This window comes from Balaenoptera borealis, assembly GCF_965194805.1.
Source record: "Balaenoptera borealis genome assembly, chromosome: 17".
In the NCBI taxonomy this organism is placed as follows: domain Eukaryota; kingdom Metazoa; phylum Chordata; class Mammalia; order Artiodactyla; family Balaenopteridae; genus Balaenoptera; species Balaenoptera borealis.
Window position 1 is genome coordinate 58,568,725 of NC_138876.1, and position 27,580 is coordinate 58,596,304.

The 27,580-nt window shown below is 38.2% G+C and overlaps 1 protein-coding gene across 1 annotated transcript; it reads right to left on the bottom strand.

Moving 5' to 3' along the window:
• Positions 1-1,610: 1,610 nt before the first annotated feature.
• CHMP4C (charged multivesicular body protein 4C) lies at positions 1,611-27,193 on the bottom strand. Its single transcript, XM_082363631.1, has 5 exons — positions 26,534-27,193; positions 8,221-8,398; positions 5,930-6,044; positions 2,760-2,925; positions 1,611-2,567 (listed from the first exon to the last, which is right to left on the bottom strand). The coding sequence occupies exons 1-5, from the start codon at positions 26,721-26,723 to the stop codon at positions 2,503-2,505; spliced, it is 714 nt and encodes a 237-aa protein (XP_082219757.1). The 5' UTR covers positions 26,724-27,193; the 3' UTR covers positions 1,611-2,502.
• Positions 27,194-27,580: the final 387 nt, after the last annotated feature.

The window sequence follows — 27,580 nt, forward strand, 5'->3', positions numbered from 1 at the left end:
ATCTGCCATTTCTCTCTTCATTGTGATCATGCTTTTCTCTTCTTTCTCAAACATAAGGAGTATATTTATTATAGTAATTGTAATGAACATGTGAAATATATTTATAATAGCTGTTTTAATAACCCTTGCCTTCAAATTCCATCATCTGTGTCATTTCTGAGTCTCTTCTTACTGTTTGATTTTTCTCTTGGTTATGGGTTGTATTTTCCTGCTTCTTTGCACTCCTGAAAATTTTTTATTGGATGCCAGACTTTGTGAATTTTATGCTGTTGGGTGCCAGTTTTATTTTAGTTGTTTTTTTGTTGGTACTTATTAGCTTTTATATTCCTTTAAGCATTTGGGAGTTTTGTTCTGGGGTGCAGGTAAGTTACTTGGAATCATTTCATCCTTTTGAAGCTTGCTTTTAAGCTTTTTAGGGTGAGCACAGAACAGCCTTTAGTCTAAGCATAATTTGACCTCAGTAATGAGACAATACCCTTTTAAGGACTCAATCTGATGCCCCTGTAGTAGGAGGTCTTTCCCCTATGGCTAGTGGGAACACAAACTACTCCTAGCCCTGTGTGAGCTCTAGGGACTGATCTGCCTGCTTCTTTCCAGTGGTCCTTCCTGCCCTCAGTAATTTCCTCATACATGTATACAGATCAGTTCTCTGCAGATCTCCAGCGTGCTCTCTCTCTCTCTCTCTCTGAAACAACCTCCTTTCCAGGAATTTCCCCCATAGATTTCCTCCACTCGGTAAGACCGCCAGGCTCTGTGAAGGCAGTGAGCTGGGACTGGAAGTACTCGTTTCATTTGTTTCCATCTCAAGAATCACAGTCTAGTGCTGCCTGCTGTCAACTGTCTGGAAACTGTTGTTTCATATATTTTGTCCAATTTTCTAGTTATTTGATGGTAGAAGGTAAATCCAGTTCCTGTTATTCTATCAGGACCCAAAAGATGTAAAAACTTAAAGAGTCATTCATTTAACAAATCTTTATTAAATGCCAACTGTATGTGAGTGACTGTGCAGAGATACACAGTGGGATTGAACTGGAAGAGATACAGTCCATGACCTCAAATTACCACAGCCCAGCAGGGAAGAAGAATAATAAAGTGATTGTTCAAGTAAATATGCAACATAAACCATGATAGATGATAGGAGAGAAAGCAGAGTGCTACAAAAGCATATAACAGGGAGACTTGATTTAGTCTGTGCAATCAGGAAAAGTTTACCAAAACAAAGGACACTCTAAGATTTAAGGAATAAGTAAGACGTGGTATCTGTGTTGTGGAGGGTGGGAAGACTGCTAAGAAAAAACAGCATGTGCAAAAGGCCTGTGGCAAGATGGAACCATTAGACATCATCAAGTCCAACCCTTAGATTTCCCAGTGAAGACACAAAGGCAAGACACAAGAGTTTATGACTTGCCTAGTTGTACTGTTAGTGTCAGAGCAGGAGATGGAATCCAGAACTCCGACCTCCAGGTCTAGTGTTCTTTCCATCCCATTAGACCTTGTATTCCCTAAGCAAATGTGGGGAATTACTAGATCATTTTCTATAATGACGTTTGTCGTTTTATGGTCCATGAACCATTATGGACAATACATAATGTTGTACTTTCACTTAAAAATCATTATGGCCAAAACTTCATTCAAGATATACTTTTAATTTCCTATATTTTTACATATTTACAAGGAATATGATGTAAAGTGTAAATAAATGTACAAGAGAGCACAAAACAGAAAAGAATGAATACTCACACATTTAGCACGCTGAAGCCATACAGCATCATAATGGACTGGGAATGTTAATGCAGCCCCCTACGTGACTAAATTACACCCAGGAGATTCTCGCTCAGCAGTGTAAGCTGTTAGTGCTTTCAGACATTTTGGGAAAGGCATCCATTGTCCCATTCCAAGCTTAATTGGCATAATAAATGTCAATTAAAACTCCTTTAAGATTTTAAACTGCAAAACTCAAGTGAAACTATTTATGTATAGACTCACACAAGACTTCTCTACAAACTTCTCTATCTCCTATAAGAGATACGTTTCTTATACATTCACCCTGGGCTACAACATGGATACACACAGCAAACTTGCATTCTCATAGGAAAGAAAGTTATTTTCCCCCTCTTTCCTAAACACATCATCACTCTTAAGTTGCTTATAAACTGTTATATGTTTTATATGTTCATAGAATTCAGTTTTCTTTCAACAAATATATAGAGAGTACCAACTATGTGCCAGGACTGCAAATAATACAATAGTGAACAAGGTAGAATGCCCCCTCCCATCAGTATGGAGAGATCCTCCAAAATGCTACCAGGAAGTCCCATTCCATCCTGGATCCTAAATCTACACATGACTCCTTTTTTAACTTTTACCTATGAGGCTTAAAAGACAATTATTCATCCAGTAAAAATATAAAACAGAATCTTTGTTAACCTCTATATTTGGCAAAAACATTTTTTTGTGTGTCTTATGTACAGCTCATTAATTTCGGTGTCCAAACATTTTGTTTTAAGTAGCCCAAGCTGCCAATTGTTTGATATCATCATCCTCTTCTTCTGCCCTCCTGGAAGATGCTGAAACAAACAAACAAAAAATGGATAAAAATTAGTAATTGGTGACATTCATACTTTCAGCACAGAAAACAGGTATGAATTATGTATTAAAAGATATATTTTATGAAATGAAAAATAAGTGCTAAAAGGGATAGGCCTGGCTATTATTTCAGGTAATTATTTGACCACAGGTGGTTGAGGTGGGGAACAGACCTGCTCGGGATCGATGTGCAGAGGAGGACGTGCTTGACATGCGACCTGGTACTCTGTCTGGCTGTGCTGGGAGGGAGGAGGAAGGCACATTTGGAAGTCGGATATTTGCCATCTTCTTATTTAATTCTTCCTGCTCCAGTTCCTCAAGTTCTGCCATCAGCTCATCCTGAACAGAGGAAAAAGAAAGAATTTTAGGGAGTTAATGTTTCAAGAAGTGGGTTTCCTCAAACATAATAACAAGAACATCTGCTACCCAATTGATATGTGAGAACCCAGTGAAATGGAATATTTATTTTAAGACTAAGTCTTTTTTGCAACACTGAGCAATAATTAAAATATGAATATTTGGGGTTGTGCAAATTTGTTGTAGTTAATCTTATAATACTTCAGTCAACAGTTTTTCAAGTAATTTGTGCTAGCTGAATATATAACCTCCACAGTTTCTAGGAAATTTACACCTTGCCTGTCATTTTTCCAATGTATCTTTTATTTTCTACTGTTAAGAATTAAGAATCTGTGAGACTTTAACTAGAGGAAATAAATATTTTCATTTGGGCTAATGCTACTGAAATAAAACAACAGGTATAGCAAAACCATAACATACCAAAAGTAAAAAGAATCAAAGATATTATTGTTCCTTTGTCAAATTACCAAAACTAGTAAATATCCTGCTGTGTGTCTTAGCTAAGAAAGCTTCAACTCAAGGTAGGTACACTGTATTTCTTTCTTTTAGCAATAGCCCCAGAGAGTCTTGTTTAATCCTAAACTATTCTCTGTCCCAAGAACCTTAGAGAGGCCAGTCTAGTTTGAGGCTTTAAGGGTAAAAGTCACCTTATGACAGATATGAGATGACTTGAGATGAATAGTTCATGTCTAACTGGCTCCAAGTGTCCTCAGGTTGAGTCCAACCCCCCTGAGAGAAGTTGGGAGTCAAAACTAAATTTGTCATCATTAGAATTCTGAGGTTGTCATTATTAGAAATGACCTAAGACACTCTTACATTCGACCAAGGAGATTTCTTCATTTATTCATTTATTCATCATAGAACAAATTTACTGAGAGCTCACTCCTGGCTGAACTCAGGGCTGGGGAGACAAAGTACAAACAACAGTCCCTACATTTAAGGAGCATATTGAATGTAGGAGAAAGGCACAGAAAAAAATAATTATTCTATATTAAAATGAGAGTAACAATACTATGGGCCAAGAGTGGGGATCCTTAAGCCAACCACAGCATTCGATCAAGTCACCATGTATCAGACATACAGTAAGCTGAATGACTGTCTGACCACCATTATATCTACCTCATGACAAGGAAATAAACATGAAAATGTATAGCATGAGGCCATGTGAAATAGTGTGGTCAGTGTAGTTGTGGGCTTTATGGTGCCCCACAGGCTGAATGAATAATGTACCTTCAGCATGAATACTCTGATATCCTATTTCTGCTCACAAAACAATTAAGAACAAATATAGCAAATGTAGTAGTAGCAGAACACACTATCCTACACTGAATGTATGCCCAGAATTGCCAATAGTGCTTGATGGTTACCAATAGCACTGAAAAGATATTGATATTTTCTTTAGCAAATATGTGGTGACAGAATAATCACCTCCATCATTTTCAGACTTCAGGTACCATACACTTATTTATTCATTGATAAAAGAATTTAAGAAACTTTAGAGATAGTCTAGGGATCTGGTCATTTTCATTTTATAAATGAGAAAACTAAGGGTCAGAAAAGTAAAGGGACTTACACAAAGTTTAGTAATAAATGGCAGAACCCAGATGTCCTAATGAGCCCAGAGCTCTTTCCACCATGTCATAATGCACTCATTAGGTGCTTGTTAGTCTAACCAGGGATAGGCAAACTTTCTCTGGAAAGGACCAGACAGCAATATTTTTGGCTTTGCAGACCGCATATCGTCTCTGTCTCGTAGCCTTCTTTGTTGCTATTGTCACTGCTGCTGTTGTTTTCTGCAATCCTTTAAACATATAAAAACCATCTTGTTCAACAGGCCATACAAAAACAGAACTTGGGGAGGATTTGGCCTGAAAGCCACATTTTTCCAACCCCTGGTCTATACCATTTTAAAAAGCTATTGAAGAAACAGACGAACAGACAACAAATAGAGAACAAATTTATGGTTACCAAAGGGGAAAGTAGTGGGGGGCAAGGGATAAATTAGGAGTTTGGGATTAAAGTATACACACTACTGTATATGAAATAGACAACCAAAAAGGACCTACTGTATAGCACAGGGGACAGCACTCAATATTTTGTAATAACCTATAAGAGAAAAGAATCTGAAAAAAAATAGATATATGTGTATGTATAACTGAATCACGTTGCTGTACACCTGAAACTAACACAACATTGTAAATCAACTATACTTCAATTTAAAAAAAAGAAAGTAGAATGGAGAAAGATAAAATAAAATAAAACAAAACTAGAAAAAAAAAAGCTGTTGACACCTAATTCTCACTTTAAAGGATTCTGTGGAACTACATCTTAATTATTAGATGTACCATTTTTAACACTACATGAACGTAGGAAGTCAGATTCTTTGCCATGCTAATCTGAGAATTGGAAATGTTTCAAAATTTGTGTGTACTTTGTGTGTACTTTGAGTAGAACAATTGAAATTCACAGTGCAGACACCACCATTATAATTATAGTCTGTATTATTGGACTGATTAATCTCAATGGAATGTGTGTGTTAATAATGTCACTCCACATTTATTTTGTTTCATAGCCTAAGTAATGAACAGAGGCAGCCTAACCTCTAATTTAACATGAGCATGATCTGTCTGTTTCTTGCAGAGTGACACAGTCTGCTTTGTTTTGCCCAGATGTGCGAGCACTCAATTTTTCATAATGGGGCTTTAGGCTTCAACCATTAAAAGTCACTAACTTTACGTAATCACATGCTGTTTTTCCTTAATAGCTGAAAACTTAATTAGGGGGCTATTTGCCAAACTATATTAATCTTTCATTTAAATCAGAGCTACCAACACTTCATTTCCCTCTTAAGACAGGTACTTTTCTAAGAAATTTATTCTTTAATGATATTTAAGGAAATGTGTAAGGAAACCTGCTTGCCCCATATGGTGGGAAGCTGTCTTTTTTAGCGGCCACAATACTCCATTCTTTATATAGTGTCACCCACCTCATCAAAGTTATCGCCAAATCCAACTCGTTGAGAAAACGCTTCTGAGATTTCTTGGGCAATATCCTGTTGCTCTGTGATCTCTTGCATCAAATCATCTATTTTGTTCAGATCCCTGGGAAATAATATTTTTTTGAAATAGTTTAGAATTTTACTTTAAAATTATGAATTTAGATATAAATTAGAAAAATGAGTCAATTTAATATAAACTCTTAGTTATTTCAGTAGCATAGTAAACATTCCGGGTGATAAGACTTATCAACTTTAAGAATTTGCATTTCAAAAAAATTAATAATTCTGTATATGTACATATATTTTAAATTATGTAAATTAAATTAAATTGATAGCCATTACATTTGGGAGTTACTAGAGGGCAAATTATTTGATAACTAACAATATTTGTAGACCCATTTTGAAATTTTGTCTGGTAGGGCATATGTAAAATTTAAATATATGCTGCTGTGTATTAACTCTGCAGGAAGTGGTACCATGGGCCACCAAGGACCACTGTGACTAAGATAAACTCGGGCAGCTCTCAGCAGCTGCTATCAGGGCAGCTTTTTGTAGAAGGTGAACTCTGGAACTAGACATCTATTTTCTAGACTGCCTAGTATGTCTGAGGTCCTGGCTCCCTGAGAACTTTCCCATAGCTGCTGATGGTCTGAGAGATTACCGATGAGAGCAGGATTAGGCCTATGAAGCCCTCAGAAGAATCAGCAACTTCAGCAAAGGAATCACAGGCCCAGGACGGACAGCTGCTTTCAAGACAGTTTCTAGCACCCAAGTCCCACTGGCCTCCAACCACCCACCGAAGCTGCCAGTGTCCGAATGCCAGCATCTGAGCTGCCTCTCCAGTACCTTGTCTCTGAATCATTCCTCCAACTCTGAAGCTAGGCCAAACTGATTGGATACCAGAGAAGTGACAATTTTCCTCATTATTAAGCAATTAACACTGAAATTTTGATTCCCAGTGGAATAAATCTTTTACAAGTTTTCCAGACTCTATATATGGGAAAAGCTGAGTATTTTGGCATAATTTCATGTAGTAATCAAAAAGAATACTTTGCCATCCTCCTATCACCCCTTATTTCCAATTCTTATATTTATACCAAATGTACAAGGATTATTTATTTGAAAATCCTATGAGAAAGGTACAGCTAAAGTTTGGGTCTGGGAGTGAATTTTTCTCAAAAGGAACATCCAGGGATGCTGCTGCTAAACTATCCAGAGAGAAAAACTATGATTTTGTCATACATTTTAGCACCCCGCTTACAGCAACAATATAGAACTGTGACTCTGATAATGAATTGAATGATCTCTCAGAAGCTGTCAAAATGATGGCTAACTGTCAATTGATTATCGAGGCAAGAAAATGATAGCAAAGATGTCTTCACTGACCCCAGCCTCTCTCTCTCCCACCTTTTCCCATCCATGGAAGCTTCTCTACATCCCTCAGTCACTCTTTGCCCTTGTGTACCTTTGGTCCAAACTTCACTGTGATATTTAACTTTGTAAAAGGATTAGGTCCCAGACATTGATTCTCAGTGTGAATATAAAGCAAATTGTTAGCCCCACTACCACTATGAATATAGATTACTGAGCGCTTACTTTGTGCCAGGAACTCCTAAGTGCAGTATATCTTGTATCTCATTGAGTTTCACAATAACCACATGCGGTAAGTACTATTATTATCTCCAGTTTACAGATAAGGAAACTGACTCAGGGAGAGGCAAAGTAATTTGCCCAAGGACAGTCAGCAGGATCTGGGATTATAACCCAGAAAATCTGACCCCAAATCCATGCTTTTATCTACTATTGTATGTCAATAGTTCTCAAACATTGGTTAGTATCAGAATCACCTGGGGAGCTTGGTTAAAAACAAAAAGGCCCAATCCTTACTTTTCTTGAAGGAGCTTGGGCATCTATGTTCTCATTAGTAGTGATTTTTGAGTCCCTCCGAAATTTGACAACCACTATTGTACAGTTCTAACACCTTCACAGATATTAACATTAAAGCCTTTTTAAAATTATAGAATGAAAATATTTGCAGGTGGAGTGTCAAACAATAGTGAGGCTACTGGGAAACATTAAGGGCAAAATGAATGTCCTTTATTTTTTCATGGTCTTTTTTTTTCTTTTGACAATATTACTTCTGCTCTTTCTCTGTGGGAACATTCCATTCCAACATGTCAAAGAGTCTCAAAAGAGTAAGCCCATTCCTGTGCAGATCATCATATACTTCCAAAGCACTGAGGGAATTTATGGCTCAGAGGGAGACTAAAGTCACTCACATGTTTTCATGAACTGTTTTCATGGCTTTTGCTGCAATGCCCATGTTCCTTAACACTTCCGTGTTGGTGTGTGAGTTTTCCAAGGCTTCTCTCTGGAACTCAATGGTAGAAAGTGTGCCATCAATCTGAGTGAGCTGCTTCTCAAACCTCTTCTTTCTCTTTAGTGCCTGTAATGCAGCTAAATAAGGGAGAAGCCACATTTATAAGGAGAGAGCCAATCACTCACTCAAGACACTTGCTGAGATATGTTTACTCAGCACCAACCATGGAATCAGTATTGTTGAAACCAAAGAGGATACCAAATAAAAAAAACTAAAGGGCAGCATCTATCCTTTCAGTTGCTTGTATCAACTACTGCTTCCTTAAACATTTTGTTATTCTTCCAAAGATCTGTCAAGTGTCAGAAGATGAAAAGTCAAAATTTCATAGTCTAAAATATACCACAGAAGGGTTTCTGTTAATATTGGATTTTAGAAAAAGAATAGATAAAATAGAAGTAAATATCACATAATAAGAAAAACAAAACTTTAGAGAAAGAAAGAATTTTAAGGACTATCTATCCTAGCCCTATTTTCTTATTTCAAAGACAAGTTAATTGAGACCCAGAGAAGTTATATGACTTGCTTGAAGGTAGTCAATGAGTGACAGTCCAAAGCCTAGGATGCCAAGCGTGTCTTGGTCTGAAGTGACTATGAGATGATCAGTAAGGTTACATCTAATCATAAATGTCCATAAAATCAACACTGTAGAGTCCTTCTCAAGGATTAGATGGCATACTGGTGAGGGAAAAGACTGGTGCCTTCAGAGAAATGGTATCCAAATGCCCTCCCATTAACACTTAGCAAAATCTTACGTGCTTCTTTCAAAAATCACAACACTGAGTTCTTCTGACTATGGCACCTTGGAAGGCACCCCGAAAAATAGGCCCTAAAATGTGAGTTTTGATAAGGCATTTAGTGAGAATGCAGGAAAACAGCAGCAGCAGAATGCTAATATGAAGATAATTAAATGGAATTGACAAAATAACTCAAATATTTTAATGGTTTCAGAGTGAAACATGTAAGTTATTGCAACAGAGATTTCTGAGGGAAGGCTCTTTTCTAATGGTTTTGGTCAATTTCTTCTTGTACTTCCAACAGATTCAGTATATTTATTCCAATTCTTTTTGTTTGGTGCATGAAGAGTTCTAGCCATTATACTTTCCTGCTGGATTTTATTAATGATCTATGAATCAATATTAGTTGATCTCCATTTAACCTTTGCCTCAAACTCCATTTTGTTTTCTATTAAATTAATATTTAATGTAAAGTTAATATTTATATATTAAAATTTATATTTTGTATATTAATATTAATGTTTAATATAAAATTAATCTTTCAGCTTTCTTTTTATTACAATTTGCCTGTAATAATTTTACATGGACCTCAATTTCAAAATTGTTTTTAATTTGCTCTTTTTTGATATTGCCTATTACAGATAGCATATATTTGAGTGTTTAATGTGTGTGATTATTTTTAACCATTCAGATAGTCTCCAACTTTTAATGTAAGTTTTTAAGTTATTCTCATTTATTGTAATAACTGATATATCATCTAGTATGGTCTTTTTACTATCATATTTATTGTGTTTTCTGTTTGTTGTGATTTTTAGTTTCTTTTTGCTTTCTTGTCTTTATATAGATTGATCAATTTTCATTTGTCCATTTTATTCCCCTTTAATTGTGGATAGTTATATATACTAAATTTTTCTAATGGATACCCTTGTATTTAAAATATACACATATAATTAAACTTAAGTTTTCTATCCATGTTGAAAATAAATCAGAATCTATAATTAATCAGTACCTATAAAATGTATTGTCCCCAAACAAGATTGTCTTATCACCCCAAACCCCACAGTATTTGATTGAAATAATCTTGCTTTTATTAGTTCCAGACGATTACCAGTTTTTTTAATTATTCTTTCAATATTTAAGGAAACATTTCTTAAGTGCAGTAAGTTTCATAGACACAATTTCAACAGTTATTTACACTAAACTAACAGAGCTTGCTGGCTTATTTTCTTACTATTGCTTCTTGTATCCTACATTGTCATGAACCCAAGAGAAGAGAGAGAATGTAGGAAATAGAATATGTTATAAACAAAACTTGTATTAGTATCTTCAGGGAGATCAAGAGGCTATTGTGTTATAAGACAAGAATGGGCTTCCATAAAAACGAGCAACTAGAAAACAAGAGAAAATACTTAGGAATTAAAAACATAACTAAAAAAATAAATAAAAATGTTAAAAAGTAGAATAAATATAACTGATGACTAAATTAGTGACCTGGAATATAGAGTTAAGGAATTCTCCCAGAACATAGAACGAAAAGAGAGATAAGTTAATATATTGGAGGACAGAGCCAAGGAATCCAACATCCGTCTTACAAGGATTTCAAAAGAGAAAGAATGTTTCAGGGGGAGTCTGGATAATAATACAAGAATAAATAACGATTTCAGAAGAAAATAGAAACAACGGTGGGGAAAGAAGTAATAAAGAAATTAAAGAATACGGTTTCCCCAAGCTGAAGGAAGACTATTCTTCAGAATAAAAATACTCACTGAAAGATGGGAAAAGCAAAAAATAAAAGGCACATGCCTAGACCTATACTAGTGAAATTTTGTAACTCCAAGGTAAAAAAAGAAAATCTTAAATGTTTCCAGAGGAGAAACAAGCAAAGAGATTATCTACAAAGGAATGAGACTGATATTATTATCAAATGTTTGAAATACTGGCTATCCAACAGCAATGGAATAGTGTCTTAAAATTTTTGAAATGTTTTGAAGCTAGAATTCTGTAAAAATCCAAACTATTATTTAAGTCTGAAACAAAATGAAGTCATTTTTAGACCTACAGGCATTTAGAGAATTTATATCTATGCACTGTTTCCAAAAAAAATACTTTTACTCCAGTAAAATTTTTTTAAAAATCCAAGAAAGGACAATATAGGATACAAAAAGTAATAGTAAGAAAATAAGCCAGGGAACACTGTAGTTTAACAGTGCAAATAACTGTTGAAATCGTAGTTACATGAGTGTTTCTCCATGAGGTCTCTCTCTTGAAAGAGGAGGCTGCCCAGAGTTCTATAGAAGCGGGTGGGGCATGCCAACAGGCAGGCTTCCTTCCAAGGGTAGGGAGGAAGCAGACAGGCTGGGGATTCTTACAGTTGCCAAAGAAAGGCTTTTTAGGTGTGGATCACTTTTCTATATTTCCCTCATGAGTGGTAACTTTCTTTCCCCGCCCCTTTCTGCCCACTGTGAAGGTCCAGGGTCAACTCGGTTCTGCTCTACTTCCCTCCCCAGGTGCAACACCACAATTTCAGTCCTTGCTGAATAGCACTAACACTTAATTTAAAGAACAGCTTTTATTTATGTATTTAATCTGTCCTTTAGGAAAGAACTAATAAAAAATAAAAAGAACATCTGGCACAAAGGCCTTTCTACAATATCATACAATATCACTGTGGAGAGGCTCTTCACGTGAATGACCAGAGCTGTGTGAGGGTTTCCTCCTGAATGCAGGAATATGGGCAGCTGACCTTCTGTGCTATCACTCTGCCTGGAGATCCACACCCACTATGACATTTATTATATTGGATTATAATTTTTGTAAAATGTATTCTACGCCATCTCCCCTACACTAATTATAAGCCCTTTGTGGAAAGATACAGAATCCTATTCATCTGTTTCCCCAGCACCTGGCCCAGTTCCTGGCACATGGCCAACAAAATACTGTACATAACAAAAACCGATGTTTATTGATTATTTGCTAGACACCAAACTGGTGTTAAGTGCTTTATGTGCATTATGTGATTTATATCATTAACTCTCACAAAAAACTACAAGAGTAAATACTATTACTATTTTAGAGAAGATAAGATGAATGAATACTAAATGAAAAAATTTGATAATTTTGTGCACCATGACAGCATGGTATAACGGAAAGAGTATGGTCTTCAAAGTCAGAGTGTGAATTTTTCTTCCATGACTTAATAGATGTATATTCTTGGATAAGTCACTTTCCTTCTTGGATAAGTCACTTTCCTTCTCTGAGCTTCAGTTTGCTGTTCTGGAAATGAGGACATAATCCCCAAGAGGCAGGGTGATTGTTCTAAGAACTAGTGATAATTTATGGAAACCACCTTATAAAGTACCTGTACACAGTAGAGACTGAGCAACTAGATATTATTTCTATTAATAATAGTGATTTATATAACAGTCATTCATTAATGAGATTGCATATCTTATTTCTGAGACCTCTGAGCAACAAGTTACCTGTTTTTTCACCCTAACTCACCATAACAGGAACATAATATTACAAAACAGCTCTGCATTTCAATGATACAGTGCATAATACTATACAGCAGAGTATCCTAAGAAGCTAAACTCCAAATACACATCTCCACCCAACATACCCAGAGGTGGAAGGTTCAAAGTCCATCTCTTTCCTATCTCAGGCTGGTTCAGTGTCCGTACTTATTTGGAACCTAACTATACCCATTGACCCAAAAGTGTTTTCTTTTTTTTTTTTTTGAGAATTTTTAAAACTTTTCATTAAAAAAAATATACCACGCTTCCTAGTAAGAATTAATTTTAGATTACTTTCTGTAAATTGAAAAATACTATTTGGTATAAAAGATGGGGCTTTGGAGTCACTAGCACTGCATTGTAATCTTACCTCTACCAATTAAAAACTGTGAGTAATAACCTTATTATTATTATTATTAAGGAATGTGACCTTAACTCTCCTTAAATGATGCCCCCTCAGTTGAACAATAATAATAACAATAAAAATAACACCTAGAAGATGACAATAGAACATTGTACCCTGCAGTCAGGTTTCCTTTCAAATCTAGGCTCCATCTACCCACTGCTACATGGCCTTACATAGCTGCTTATTGGAAAATGTGAATATAACTCATGTGGTCATTAAAGATTAAATGAAATAACATATGTAAAGAAATTAGTCTGGCACATAGTGAGTGATTACTAAATATTAGAAACCTTCATCATTATCATCATCTTCTTCACAAGATTTCAGAACCATATGATGGGAGCCACATGTTGTAATGCCCAACCTTGCCAATATTTTTTATTAATAACAATAAGTTCTGGGAATTCCCTGGCAGTCTAGTGGTTAGGACTCTGTGCTCTCACTGCCAAGGGCCCAGGTTCAATCCCTGGTCGGGGAACTAAGATCCCACAAGCCGCACGGCGCAGCTGAAATAATAATAACAAGTTCTGATCTGGACACAATTTTGAATGCCTATATTAACATACGGTTTCTGCGCTTCAAAATAGTTGGGAGAAATTTAAAAATTCACCAAGGTGTGAGATTTCAACTTACACTATAATGTCCATACCGCAAACTACACATTGGCCTGAATCAGAGACCTAAACTCTGAAGGAGGAAGCAGGCAATGAAAGTAAGTGAAGGAGAGAGAGAGAGGTTAAGGGGAAAGGCCTTCTTTGTTTTCTCACCTGTGAGAAAGAGATAGAGGAATATTCCTCTATTATAACAATAAAAATTAGTGCAAGAGTGACAATAAATGGCTGTGGACACTGGCTCCAGTATCAAAGAGCCAACAGGAAGAAGTGGGAACTCTGGAGACCAGGAGAGATTAAGCCTGACCTATGGAAGCAACACCACTGGGCTCCAGTCCTCGGCTGTCATGCAGACTGCACGCCCAGCCTTCCACACGATCAAAAGAAGCAAGAGATCTGGATTTGCATCCCAAATCCTTCAAATTTAAAAGCTGAGCTACATTTTTCAAAAAAACCTTGTGTGAGCAAAACAGATGATTTCTGTATGGCTGGATCTGGCTCCAGGACACCTTACACTTCTTGTGGCTTCTATCTGGCACAGTATGTTTCTCCCAAACACTAAGACCGGAGGCTTCTGTTCCAAAGAGTCAAGAGGTGTATGTGAGGAGTATCTCTGTGAGCTGTTTCTCATGTGAAATGATGATGCCACGGGCCCACCATGAGATGGACAGGCTTTAACTTTGATTTCTAATAACCAATTTAGGAAAGAAACAGCTGTATTTTTTTCAAATACATTCGACAAATGTTGCAAATAAAGCATCACTCCTGATTTGGCAAAGAAGGACACTTTTCGAGCCGTGTAATTTAACCTATGTAGAATGTGCAATTCAATCTGCCAAGCTCCTACATGTGCTTTTAGGCAGCTGATGAAACCTGGAAAACATTCTTTCTGAAACAAAGGAATCTACTGTATTCCTTTGTGGGGGAGAAACTTCCAGGGGTTTTGTCTTTTTGTATAACAGTGATGTTTCTTCAGTGACGGAGCTGCAGAACAATGCCCCGTATGTACTGCTGCCAAGGGATACACGAAGAGCCCTTACTATACAGCCCATTGAGAACTGGGACTGAAATTTAAGAATTATCCACTTGAACCAAAATTCAACTAGCCCTCTGCAACTTTACCACATTGCCAGAGGAGGAAGGCTTTCAGTCATCTATGAAAAATAACTTCAAATAGCAGAAAAGAGTTGCCGTTTCATTGCTTAGATCATGTATAGGGCATCTTGATTGGAAAGGTCAATCTGTTATTCTTTGCTCGTTCAAGGTGTATAAATCCGTGCATTGTTCATCTATTAGTTGGCAAAAAAGGAAGAACATTTTAGGAACCATCATATCTAGTGACTACAAACAAACCTATCTGTGAAATATGAAACTGAATTACGACAGCTCTACTCTCTCCCAGGAACGGATGACTTTTAGAGAAGGCCTAAAAAGATGAAGCTTGGAAGACTTAATCCCAGAGAGTGCTTAAGTGACATGCCACTCATAATTGGTTATGTCCTCTTTTGCTTTTAACTGGGAAGTCTCATAATCGTGTTGTTTTATTTGAGAAACTTCAACGTAAGCCCTGTTCTTACTCACATACAACTCACTTCATTAATCAAACAATAGTTCTATTTATGGCAACTCATTATAGTTCTCGAAAAACACAATCTGAGTAAGCATCACCATGAGCATTCCATAAATGGAATAAAAACAAAATGTTTCTGTTCAAAGTCACAGGTTAGATTGGAAACGGCTGGGGAAATATTAGAAAAATCTAACATTCATTTATTTGTCCAGGGCCAACCCATTATGAATTTTCCCCAGCCTTCGTCATTTTTTAAAAATATCCTTCATCCATTCCTTTCAGTCACTCCACAGGCATGCACTGGAGATCCACCACATGCTTTGCACTGTAGGGGCAAAGAAATAAGGCTACAGTCTCAGAGGAGGCAAAATATAAAACGGGCATTCAATCACTTATTCATCATTCAACAAGCATTTATTAAGCGCCTACCATCTTACAGGAACTGTCTCCATGGATACCAACTTGTATAAGGTACATCCTTCACTTCAAGTAGCATAGGAGACATTGAGGAAAATAATAAGAGACATGTACAAGGCACAGTGGATACACAGAGGAATGTACACACTACACTCTCTCTGGAGGGTGAGGGAAGACCTCACAGGGAAGGTAATGAAGCCAGGGTGACTGTCTACACAGATGCTCAAACACACTGCCCAGTAAGAAGCATGAATGATGAAACATATTACCTCTAGCCCCTGACCCTCTCCCCTACTGCAAATCTCTTTACTAAGTGATGTAAAGTTTCTGGCTGAGAAACCAGAGCAAATCACACCAGTTTGCCACACTAGCTGGAACTTAAGTAAGATCACACTTTCAGAGGTCTGGCCAATATTAAATGTCATTAAAAAGGGTAAATAGCAAGCTAAAAGAAGATTAGACCACAGAAATGATGTAATGGATTATACAAGGGCAAAGCAGATGCTTGAGAAAACAGTAAAAAAGGAATAAGATTGGAGAAAGTAAACAAGAGATATTCTGAGGAAAGGGCATTTGGAAGAGGAATATTGCTGTAAGCAAGCCAGTAATGTTGTACTGAATTTTGTGTTAAAAAAAAAAAAGAGTGATTGATTAATATCATAAAGTGTAAAGGATTACAAAGAGGTGGCCTCAGCCATCTGCAGAAAGATAGAAAAAGACAAGGGAAATGGAAGTTATTGTCCAACAGAAATGATGTTCCTCTCCTCATCCTAAAAAGCTCACACTTACTTTTGGAGATAAGGCAGTTCTCACTGCCAGGATGTCACCCAAGAGATTAATAGAGGAGATAAATCTGAGAGGGGAAGGTCATGACCTAAAAGTGTTATTAGGCTTGAGTTGCCAAAAAGGGAAGAAATGCTTGCATAAATGACTCATTCAATTTATTTTTTCCTTTTTTTAAAATTAAAAAAAATTTGTATTGGAGTATAGTTGCTTTAGACTGCTGTGTCAATTTCTGCTGTACAGCAAAGTGAATCATCCATACGTGTACATATATCCCCCCTTTTTTGGATTTTCTTCCCACTTAAGTCACCACAGAGCACTGAGTATAGTTCCCTGTGCTATACAGTAGGTTCTCATTAGTTATCTATTTTATATATAGTAGTGTGTATATGTCAATCCCAATCTCCCATTTCATCCCACCCCCTCCCATTTCCCCCTCAGTATCCATACGTTTGTTCTCCATGTCTGTGTTTCTATTTCTGTTTTGCAAATGAGATCATCTATACCATTTTTCTAGATTCCACATATATGCGTTAATATACGATATTTGTTTTTCTCTTTCTGACTTACTTCACTCTGTAAAAAAGACTCATTTTAAATATCCACCGAAATTCCTATTTTTCATAATTAATTGCTTCCAAGGTCAATTTCCAGGCAAGTAAAATTAACTTGTTATTGGAACACTATACAAATGTATTAATTAAAATCTTCTTGACATTCTTTGTAAAGACCCAGTTAAGTGACCAGGCAGAATATATAACCAACTGAAGGAATAAGTTTTCCACTTGCTACTAGTATTATTAGTAACCTCACAAATTGGTAACCTTTATGGACCTGCTATTGCCTAGAATATAGAGGAAAAAGTATGAACATGAAACCAGCAAATATTAAATAGAAAAACTCAGAAACAGCTGATTATGCTTCATTCTACAGGGTAGACATAGGTACCTATGGATGTAATTTTGTATGTTGCGTGTGTACCTTTGTGTATGTCTGTATATATGAATATGTGTATATGCATGTGTTTATATGTGCATGTGTGTATATGTATCTATATATGTATATATGTGTCATGTGTATATGTGTGTGTGTGTGTAATGTGGTTCTATTTTCTACTTGTAAATAAGTATTCCTTGTTCATATGATGCACCAATAGTTCCAACTACTGTGCCATGGCTTGTAGGTGCTCCTGAGAACCAACAGATTTTACCCCTAGAGCCCCCATTAGCTCCCACTGCTTATGATTCTATGATTATTCCCTGGAGATCCTATGACCAACAAATCTGGAGGAATACAAAAAAAAAAATCTGGAGGAATACATAATTCTTATCCTCAAAGCAAGGTGACTATTACTAATTTAAATTCTTGGAGAAAGGTTTACTTTGACATTGGTGATGAACTCTATGTACTATTCTTTAGTTTTTCAAATGTAAGTGAGAGAAAAACACTCAAATATTATAGTTTATGTAAATATAGTTTACATGAATAAAAGTTGTCAAACTGCTCAAAGAATGATAAAACATAAGTTCTTGTGTATATGATCTTTGAAATATGTGTAAATTGGCTTAACGTAATCATAACTTTTTTTTTCTTGCTTCAGTCAACACAGTAGAAGTTCTGAGTTAGGATAATACCTTTGTTCAAACTCCAAGGTTATATTGACTTTCATTTTACATGAATGAAATATACAAAAAGAATGGTAATATAAATAGCACTGCTCACTGAGAAAGGCCTGTTGAACAATGTTCCTCCTACAGCAAAGAAGACACACCCATTATGACTGTGCAGCATATAGCGCTCTGTGAAAGAACCAAAAAGATTCACTAGAAATTCATGTTCAAATAGAGAATGAAATGTCCAAAATGCTTGTCAAATGTTTGGTCGCACAATTTTATTTCTCTAACTTCATATGTAAGCCAAATATAAAAGTGTAAACTTTATTAATTTAAGCTCACTGGTTGACATTCAATTTTAAGTTTTTAAATAACTTCTAATACAAGGATTCCCAACTTTTAACAGAGAATAATCAACTTTTCCTTTCCTATACTTTTAAAATCACCACTCCTCCTTGCTTGCCTTTTTGGGTTTGTTTTGTTTGAGGGTAGCAATTACACTGTTGGTATTTAAGTCACTAGACTGCTAGATTGAGAAGAGGTGTTGGAGGCTACACAGAGCAGATGATGGGCAGGGCTTTAGCTATTTCCCATTCTCTCACTGGAAATTCCCGCAAGATAGAAATATTTGAGAAAAGGGCTTAGCAGTGGGCTGAGAGAGCCACTGGTCCAGGTTTAAGAGCTCTTACTGCTTTATAGTATGACCGTATAAACTTCGTACTAGTCCTAAATATTTCCAATAAGTAATTCTCTATTAATACCACTTGTTTGAGGTAAGTAATTAAAATCTCTGGTACAAGAAAGTCAGTTACTCAGGAAATGGCTTACTATTTGCTTTATGTTTATTCCAGACTCTTTTTTTTTTTTCCCTTTACCTTCTGCAAATTTTTGAGCAATTGTGTATGTGTTAGAACTTCTATAAAATTATAGTCAGAAAAAGTAGGAGAAACTAAAATTACTGGTATATGCTGTAAGTTCTGGCTATAGTTTGCTAAAGCAGAGGATTGAGAGTGTAGTTTTAAAAAATAAAACCTCGATATTATCTATGTATTTTAAGTGATTGTGATAATTTTGCCCCTTAAGAGCACAAATAGATTCACGTGTACTTATGCATATTACAAAAATTGAATACCAAAATAGATTATTCATGCCCTTTCCAAAACTGACCCCCTAAGCAAAGCATCATAAACTTTAAAACTCAGAATCAGATGCCTTGCCTTATAGGCATAGGTTAGAGTATTATGTGTTTTGAGTTGTTTTTTATTCTGTTATCCTGAAAATAAAATCTGATCTGAAATAAGTAGCCCTAAATACTGAGAAACATACTAGTAATACTAAGTACATCTGAGGACAGTTCACAGTAATCTCCTGTTGTAGTTTCTTGAAACTGCATAAATCATATGATTTTGGCATAATCATCGTGTTAGTAGTAACTTTTCTACCTTATTCTATTTTATTGTGGCTGATTCAATAAACTACAAAATAGCATAAATCAAGGAAAATTATATTTTTGCTGAATGTAAATATTTCCCAAAATATGGTGCTCTATTCCAGCTTTGTGGAATTTAAATGAAGAATAATAAAAAATGAATGCTCCAATATTTATACTATTGCTCCAAATTCATGAAGGAAAAAAATAAACTAGATGTAAAGTTATATAACACAAGAAGCAGTACCAATTACCCTCATAGAAGAAGCTATGGGTTAGCCAAAAAGTTTGCTCAGGTTTTTCCATGCCCAAATGAACTTTTTGGCCAACCCAATATGATAGGTCAGCAAACTGTCAAAATTTGTACCACAGATACTTGAAAGAATGATTCTAGAACAGATACACTCTATACTCTAGCTTCTGAGGAAGTAGAAAAGAAGCCAGTGGTAACTAGAAGCCAATACGAGTTCACAAAGTTGAAAATTTAGTTCAAAAACTAATCTCATGGGTTTCTTTTCTTTGGGTTACTGGATGATGACCAAAGAAAAAATATGGACCACCACTGGCCTTTTAACCTTATACATATCAAAATCACCCAGAAAGCTATGAGTACCAGAATTCTAAACCTTATCCCAGATCTCTTGAAACAGAATCTCCTGTTGTGGCATCTTAAAAAGCTTTCCAGGTGAATCTGATGAAGTTAACACACTACCAGTTCATAAACCAGCATTGTGAACCAGAGGTGTGTGAATATAGTTTGGTTTTAGGAATTCGCAAGGTATACTGAGGCATTGTTAGGGAAAAGAGAAAAAAACTTAGAGAAATAAGATGGTGTGGGCTAGAGATAGATGTCAGGTGTATTCATAACTAGATGAATAACTGAACTCACTGCTGAGGTGTCAAACCGGTAATCATGCCTTAGCTGAATCTTACATGAAACATCATTGCTATCATGCAGAGGTGATCCTGGAATGAAGTCTCTAGCGGCATGTCATGAGCTTCTGTCCTTGGTTCTGTCTTATTCAATACATTTTAATACTTGAACAACAACAAAAAAGGCAGCTGAATAAATTTGTGACTGATTGAACCAAAAGAAATGGCTCATATATAAGACAATGAAGTTGGAACTTTAAAATCTTAATTTTAAGGCAACTGAAAATAAGATGATACTGAATAGAAATACATGTAAAACATGGAATGCAAGTTTAAAATGTTGATTTTTAAAAGGGGGGGAAGGGTAAATCTGGCTGGGATTTTTAATTCTTTCAAAGTCCAGTTGTAGAAAAAGCAACTGATAAGGCATCTGAAAAGGCAGATACAAACTGAGGCTGTGTCTGCAGAACAAAAGAGATAAGAAACCCAAGGCATTCTGTGCTGGTCAGTTCCCAAGTGCGTGAGTGAGGGTGTAAGCCCTGGATCCTTGCCAGGGCTCAGAGGGGAGAGGGAGGTATTAAGAAAGTGAGACGTTTTAAAATTACAGTTTAAGTGAATAGGGCTCCCAGGACTGGTCCAGACATTTTAGGTCCCCCCCCCCACCAGGGGTTAAAGCCTGATGGGAGCTCCCAAGGTGAGGGTGGAAATTGAGGGTGGAGGTTGAGGGAGGGTCGCATTTCTATTGATCTGTCTTTTCCGGAGGAGAAATGGGCAGTTGACCTGAGAATAAGATCCAGGTATTGGATGCCCCAGGAATAAAATTTTTTTCCCTGGCCCCAGAATACACAGAGTGTGGTACAACAATTGGATAATCGGAGGCAAACAGAACACTATTATGGTGTCTGGTTGTAATTTGAATACTGGGGGACTCTGGGACCCTGCACAACGATTGTGGAGTCATAGTACCCTATACACTTCCCTAAAGAAAACTAATTCCGGTGCATAAGATGACTTGTCAGAAGCTCTGGGAGTGTTTCTTCGCAATTAACACAGAGGGAGGTTTATTTCTCATCGGGGTATCTGAGTGATGACAGAGGAGAGGAGAAACAAGAGAACGGGTGAGGAAGAAAGGAGAGCAGAGATAGTGCCTCCCAGTTTAACGGCCCATTAAATAATACATACAGGTTCTCAAATTGCATCAGAATCATTGAGTTATTTGTTCAAAGTTCAGGTTTCTGAACTCTACACTCAACCCTAAATTAGAATTTTTAGGGGCGTCCTTCTGAGTATACATTTTAACCAGCATCCTCCAGGACTTCTGATGCAGCTGATCTGAGACCCACATTTTGAGAAATTCTATTAAGAAAAGAGGTCGCCAGGTAAGTGATATCTCCCAGGGGAACTTCCATCCGGGTCCTGCAGGCTGTGCCTGTCTCCTATTACCTGAGCCATGCTTTTGCCCTCACTAGTTTGGCACTCAACCAGCTGACAGTGATGTGGTTCTCTTTACCCAGTTCTTCTGGCCCCCGGTGTCTGAGATTGCAGACTTCAGCTCTGTGACAACTATCATAAAAAGCCCAAAGAGATTCCAACATTGAGCTAAACTAGTGGGACTGTGCCCACATCCTGACTCCAAGGAAGCCTCAAACTGCATCATGACTCTGAAAACAAATTCATTCTTGCCCCCAAACACCTCAGGGCTCAAAGTGAGCCAGCTACGCACACAAGACTCTCTGTCTTGGGGTCTCACTTCACCAAACAGGCACCTGGCAAAGAGGTTGAATGAATGACCTCAGCTCCGAGTTGTCACTGGAATCCTGTGAAATGACACTGAGGAGGGATTTTGGTCAAATTCACTTCCTCTCTGTCTCAACCTCTCACCTCTGTAAGTCCACTTCCCAACAGCCTGAGGCCTAGTGATAACTCCAGCCTGGATCCACCCCTTTTCACATAGTAACATATTTGGATTTCTTGTTCTGCCTGGGAAAAGGTAAGCAACGGGGCCACCACAAGGGTGAGAGGAGAGAGCAGAGCGGTACCGAGGGGGAAGATGTCAAGGGGCACTCACTGTCAGGGCTTCACTCGCCTCACCCTGACTGACCTGCCCTGGTGAGCAAACCTCAGCACGGGAAGGGGTAACTGAGGAAGTGACAGAGGTGGGGTTGCAGAGCAGGAGACTCAGGCAAGTGACTGCTGTCCTCAACTATGTGAAAGGTCTTCACATGACAGATGGAGTAGATTTATTCTGTGTTATTCCAGAAGACAAATTTGAGCCAGTATGTGGATCTTACTAGGAAACTGATGTCAGCTTTAAAAAAAAAAAAATGCTATATTATCACAAAGGGTGATATTTATAAAGCGCTGAATGGAGGGCTTTACACAGTAATGTCGTTAATCATCACAACTTTGAGGATCAACTTTATCACCTCCATTATGCAGATGAAGAGACTGAGACTCAGGCCAAGTAAATGGTCTAAAGTCACACCGTTTCTAAGTGGCAGGACAGGGCCAGGAATCAAACCCAGGGCTATCTGCTTTGAAGCCCAGGCTCTTGACTACAACACTAAGTTATTTTCTATCAGATATTTACACACTGACGGAAACTGAATAGGAATATTACACTTAAGCAAATCCCTGTGACCATCTCTTAAAGATTTTATTAAAAAAAAAAAAAACAACTCATAAGAGAGGTTAGAACTGTGACTTCTAAGGTGTTCCACCAACTAGTGTGGCAGGAGGGAGTTGCAATGTACTAAAATGTTGATACCTTCAGCTCCTGAGGCCTCCAGCCTGGGGTGTCCAGAGTCCTCGAGCTGCTGGTCCTTGGTTATCCCAGGGACACACACAAATATTATCGGTGCCCATGGGTGCCATGATATGAAAAGAGTTAGGAAGCACTGCAAGACTAAGAGACCTTGTATTTCTACCCCACTAACATTACCACGGATTTAGTTTTCTCATTCTTGACCCTGGCTAGGGCAGAATCACCTGGGGGCACCTTTAAAAAATATTGATGCCCTAACCCCACCCCAGCCAATTATATTAGAATCTATGAGGGTAGGATCCCGCAGGCATCAAGGTGACTTTCATATACAGCCAGGACGGAAAACTGCTCTAGATGACAGTGCTCAGCAAAAATAGAAAAAAAAATTAAGTGACATATAAAAAAGTCTGCTTTTCCACAAAGCAGATTACTAGCTTATATAAAGCAGGAGTTCTATCATAGTAATCTGAATAAACTGCATTAAAGAATGTCTGCTCTTCTCAAGTTTTTAACCAAATTATAGATCTTGCTTCAGTTGTTCCTCTTTTAGATCAACAGAGCCTTGATATCATGGCTGTTGTAAAACCAGTTTGGTGGTGCCCACTCAGGCTCTTTTTGGTAGATTATGGTAACTGCCAAAGAGGTTTGAAGTAAGAATTAGCTACCACTGCACAGCCTTGCTACAAGTTGCAATGAAAGCAAGTTTCAGACTCAGATCTGCAGATACACTTATTAAACAAACATACTTTGGCCAAGCAGGCAAAAAACAGTTTCTCAACCTGTTTTATGAGCTCAGTGAAGTCCCAGCTCTATGTCCTTTTAGTCTAATACACCTTATATGAAAGGCTCACTGAACACAGACAGCGACCTTCTCTGGCAGGGTGCTGTGCTCTGTGGGAGTTCAGAAATCCACCTGAACCAAGGACTGGACACTATGCTGATTTGATCAAGCCCCGGGTACCATCCTAACGTTGTTAGTTATACACCTAGTACATTCTTAACGCCTGTTCTTACGTGGGGAGCAAGGAAGTATCTCTAAACTATCTCAGCCAAACCACATGTTTAGAATACCCACAATTTCACCAGTGAGATCCCATTTCTAACATTTATTATGCTAATTTAAGAGTTACTCATTTTACCAATAAAACCCATTTTTGACATTGAGAATGCTAACTGTCAAAATTACTGTTGTAGAGAACTAGATCATGGAAGAATTTGTACTGGCTGGGAGTGTGGCCCTTTCTGATATGATACTAGCTGGCCACTCAACTAATATTCTTGACAGCATGTTAGCTGACTAACCACCTCTAGAAGTAAAACTTTAACTGCACATACATATGGCACTCTGATTATCAGGTAAATTACGGCCGTTCTGACACTGACATTGTGTAGCACAAGACCCATTTAGTACTAAGTATATTTGGCCTTATTATGTGTGGGAAAATATTTCTTGGGGGCTAATGGAAAACAGTAACCATATGTATATGAAGTTATTTGGTTTATTTGGAAGATGCTGATATTGACAGTGTTTCCAATGCATGGTCTGTGATTGGATTCTTTCCATAGTTTAGATTACAGATGGCCTCATGCTAACCAGACTCTTCCTACTTCCAGGGCCACTGTAGAACCAGGCTTGGGCTAACTCCAATGAAGCTCCCATGGAAAAATGATGAAAAATAAATAGCTTTTCTGAAACCAATTGATTATTTGCACTTGATACATTTCTAGCTACTCTGATTTAAGGAAGTTAGATTGATGTTCCTGATTAGGGTTGCCTTTATTTATTTATTTTTTTGGTGTCTTTATAAAGTCTACTTGTAGACACGTTATTTAGTGCATTGCCAACTCAAGAACATTATATTATTTGACATTCTTTTCTTCTAAAAGCAAATCTATATTTCTACTACTTCATAGAAGCAGACGTTTCATTTTTCAGATTTTTTTTAAGCCAGTATTTACTGAGCAACCACTGTAGATAAAGCTACATACAGATCCAAGTGGATAACAAATCAAAAAAAACCAAAAAAAACCCTTGACAGAGTACCTTGATGGGTACTCTAAGCAAATGTCAGAGTACCCATCAAACTGAAGAGGAAGGGCCCAGGAACAGAACAACAAATGGCTTTTTAGCAAGTCATATTGGCATAGTTTCTCTGTAGAAATTGCCATTTAATAACATCCCAAAATATTTCAGACACGAAGTAAAAATAGAAACCAGCACTTAACTCTAAAACAGCCTACAATGTGGACAAGAGTTACATGCAAGAGCAGAGGAAAATGAAACTTGGCCTTTTTGTTGTTGGTAGTAAATGGGCATAAATGTCATTTTTATGGAAAGAGCAGGATTTTCAAGGTCAACTCCAGGAGACATGATTGCTTTCCTGTGTTAAACAATGGCAGGGTCATTTAGGGCAAACTAAATCTTCCCAAGGCTTCATTATGACTCAAGAAGCCCAACTTGAGGATGCAAGTTCAGGGTTTGGTGGTGAGCAGAGTCCTAAATTGCCACTTCTATTTCTGGGTCTGTCACTGAACTTGTGTTACAAAAGCAAATCACTTCAACTTCTTGCTGGGTTTTTATATGTGCCACGGGTGTTGTTTAGATATATTCTCTACAGAGAGAGCCATACACTGAAGAAACCAATTAACTCTGGCAAAGAACAAAGGGTTCAAGGTGCAAGAGGAGCACCAAGAATCATTATTGACTTAAAGACCTTTCCACGTGGCAAAAGCCAGTGATAGAATTAATATTTAATTCTCTGACATTACTTTTTTGGTATAATAGCTCAACTGCACAACAGCCAACTAAAGTCTTCAACAGCTGAGGAAAAGGGAAACCAGAACATACTAGAATATACTTCAATGGAGATTTACAAGCAAGTTGAAATGTGTGATTCAAAATACAAACACACGGCAGAAAAGTTGATATTTAGCATTGGAGTCAGCAGGACTGGACCAGGGTGGGACGAGCCAGGGGCAAAATTTAAGGGGGCACCCAAAAAAGCAATAATCAAGATAAGTAATATTTCAATGCAGTATTTTTGAAATTCAAAATTAATGCAAAAAAAATCCGCGATGAACAAAACATCACATTTCGGAACGAATTTGAAATAAAGAAGGGCTGTGCAGAACACATAAGGGCCAGTTGCAACAGAAAAGAATCAATAATACCAATCCTGTTTTTATTTTAAATATTGCTATTTTGTTCATCATGGATGCTTTCGTATCAACTTTGAGTTTTTAAAATATTGCATAAAAATATTGTTCATCTTGATGACTGAGATTTGTGGTGCCTCCTTACATTTTGCCCTCTAGGATTGTGCTTTGCTCAGCTCTAACTCCGGGCCCCTGGGGGGTCATTACCAGTTTCTAGAAAGGCCGTGGGAGCACACGTGGTGGCCTGGGGGACAGGTGCTGTGGGCCAGACCGGACTGTCCCCAAGGAAACGGCTGGAGGTAGGAGGCGGAGAGTTCACTACTGGGGCCAGACCCCGAGCCTACCTCGCTTATTCTGCGTGCCGTGCTTCTTGGCCAGGCTGAGCTCCCTCTGGATTCGATTTTCCAGGTACTCTTGTTTCTTGCTCAGCATCTCTTCTGTCTCCCGAAGTCGAGCCAGGGCTTCCTGGGAGCTGGGAGCAGCTCGGCTCTTGGAAGAGCCTCCCCCTTTAAAAAACTTGCCCAACTTGCTCATGGTTGTGGAGTTGAAGGGAGAGCAGCGGTCCCGGGAGCGTCTCAGGGCTCCCCGGGGCCGCGCCTGGGGAACAGGTGAGCGCGATCGGGCTCGGGACTCGGAGGCCCAGACCCGGGAAGGCGGCGATCCTGGGAATCAACACGTCGTCGGGCTTGCCCAGGTGACACCCTCTCCTGGGCATTTCCTGGCGGCCGGCTGGGCCCCGCCCCGTGGCGCGGCAGGGGCGGGGAGGGCACCGGAGTCGGACGCGGCCGACCGGCGCCACGCGGCCCCCCGGGAGTTCAGGCGGAGAAAAGAGTTGAAAAGAGCGACCGGACTGCAGCCGAGTTGCTGTTTTATCCACGCTGGGCACGCAGCCGGGGGTGAAGGACTAGTCTGGGCATGGCTTAGAGAAAAGCAATCCACTGTTCCAAGGGTCTTGGGCGGGGCATGAAAGCCTGTGTATAATAAGTGCGCTTTGCTGCCCTGGATGAACAAGATGCATAATTCCACATGTGTTTTTGTTTGTGATCGTGTGTGAGCACAGTGTCAGGTCTCTGTCCTTGTGAATAAGAATATTCAGGCGCGTTCATCTAGGTGTGCATGGTGTGGGTAGGAGCGTGGCGGGCAGCGGCTTGCAGGACATTTGTCTGCCACTGTGATGCAGGTGTGTGGGCAAGTAGCTCATTTTCAGAACGGCTGGTCTGACTGGGCTTGTTGCCGCAGGTGGAGAATCTGGGCAGGTTGATGTGTGCCTGGCTGCCCGTTGGCACAGGTGGATTCTAGATCATCCTTACATGGCTTGAGGTGACGAAAGACGGTGGTCATCTCTTTCCCTAATGTGAGGACTTCTGAGTGTGTTGATGGCTGCATTCAGT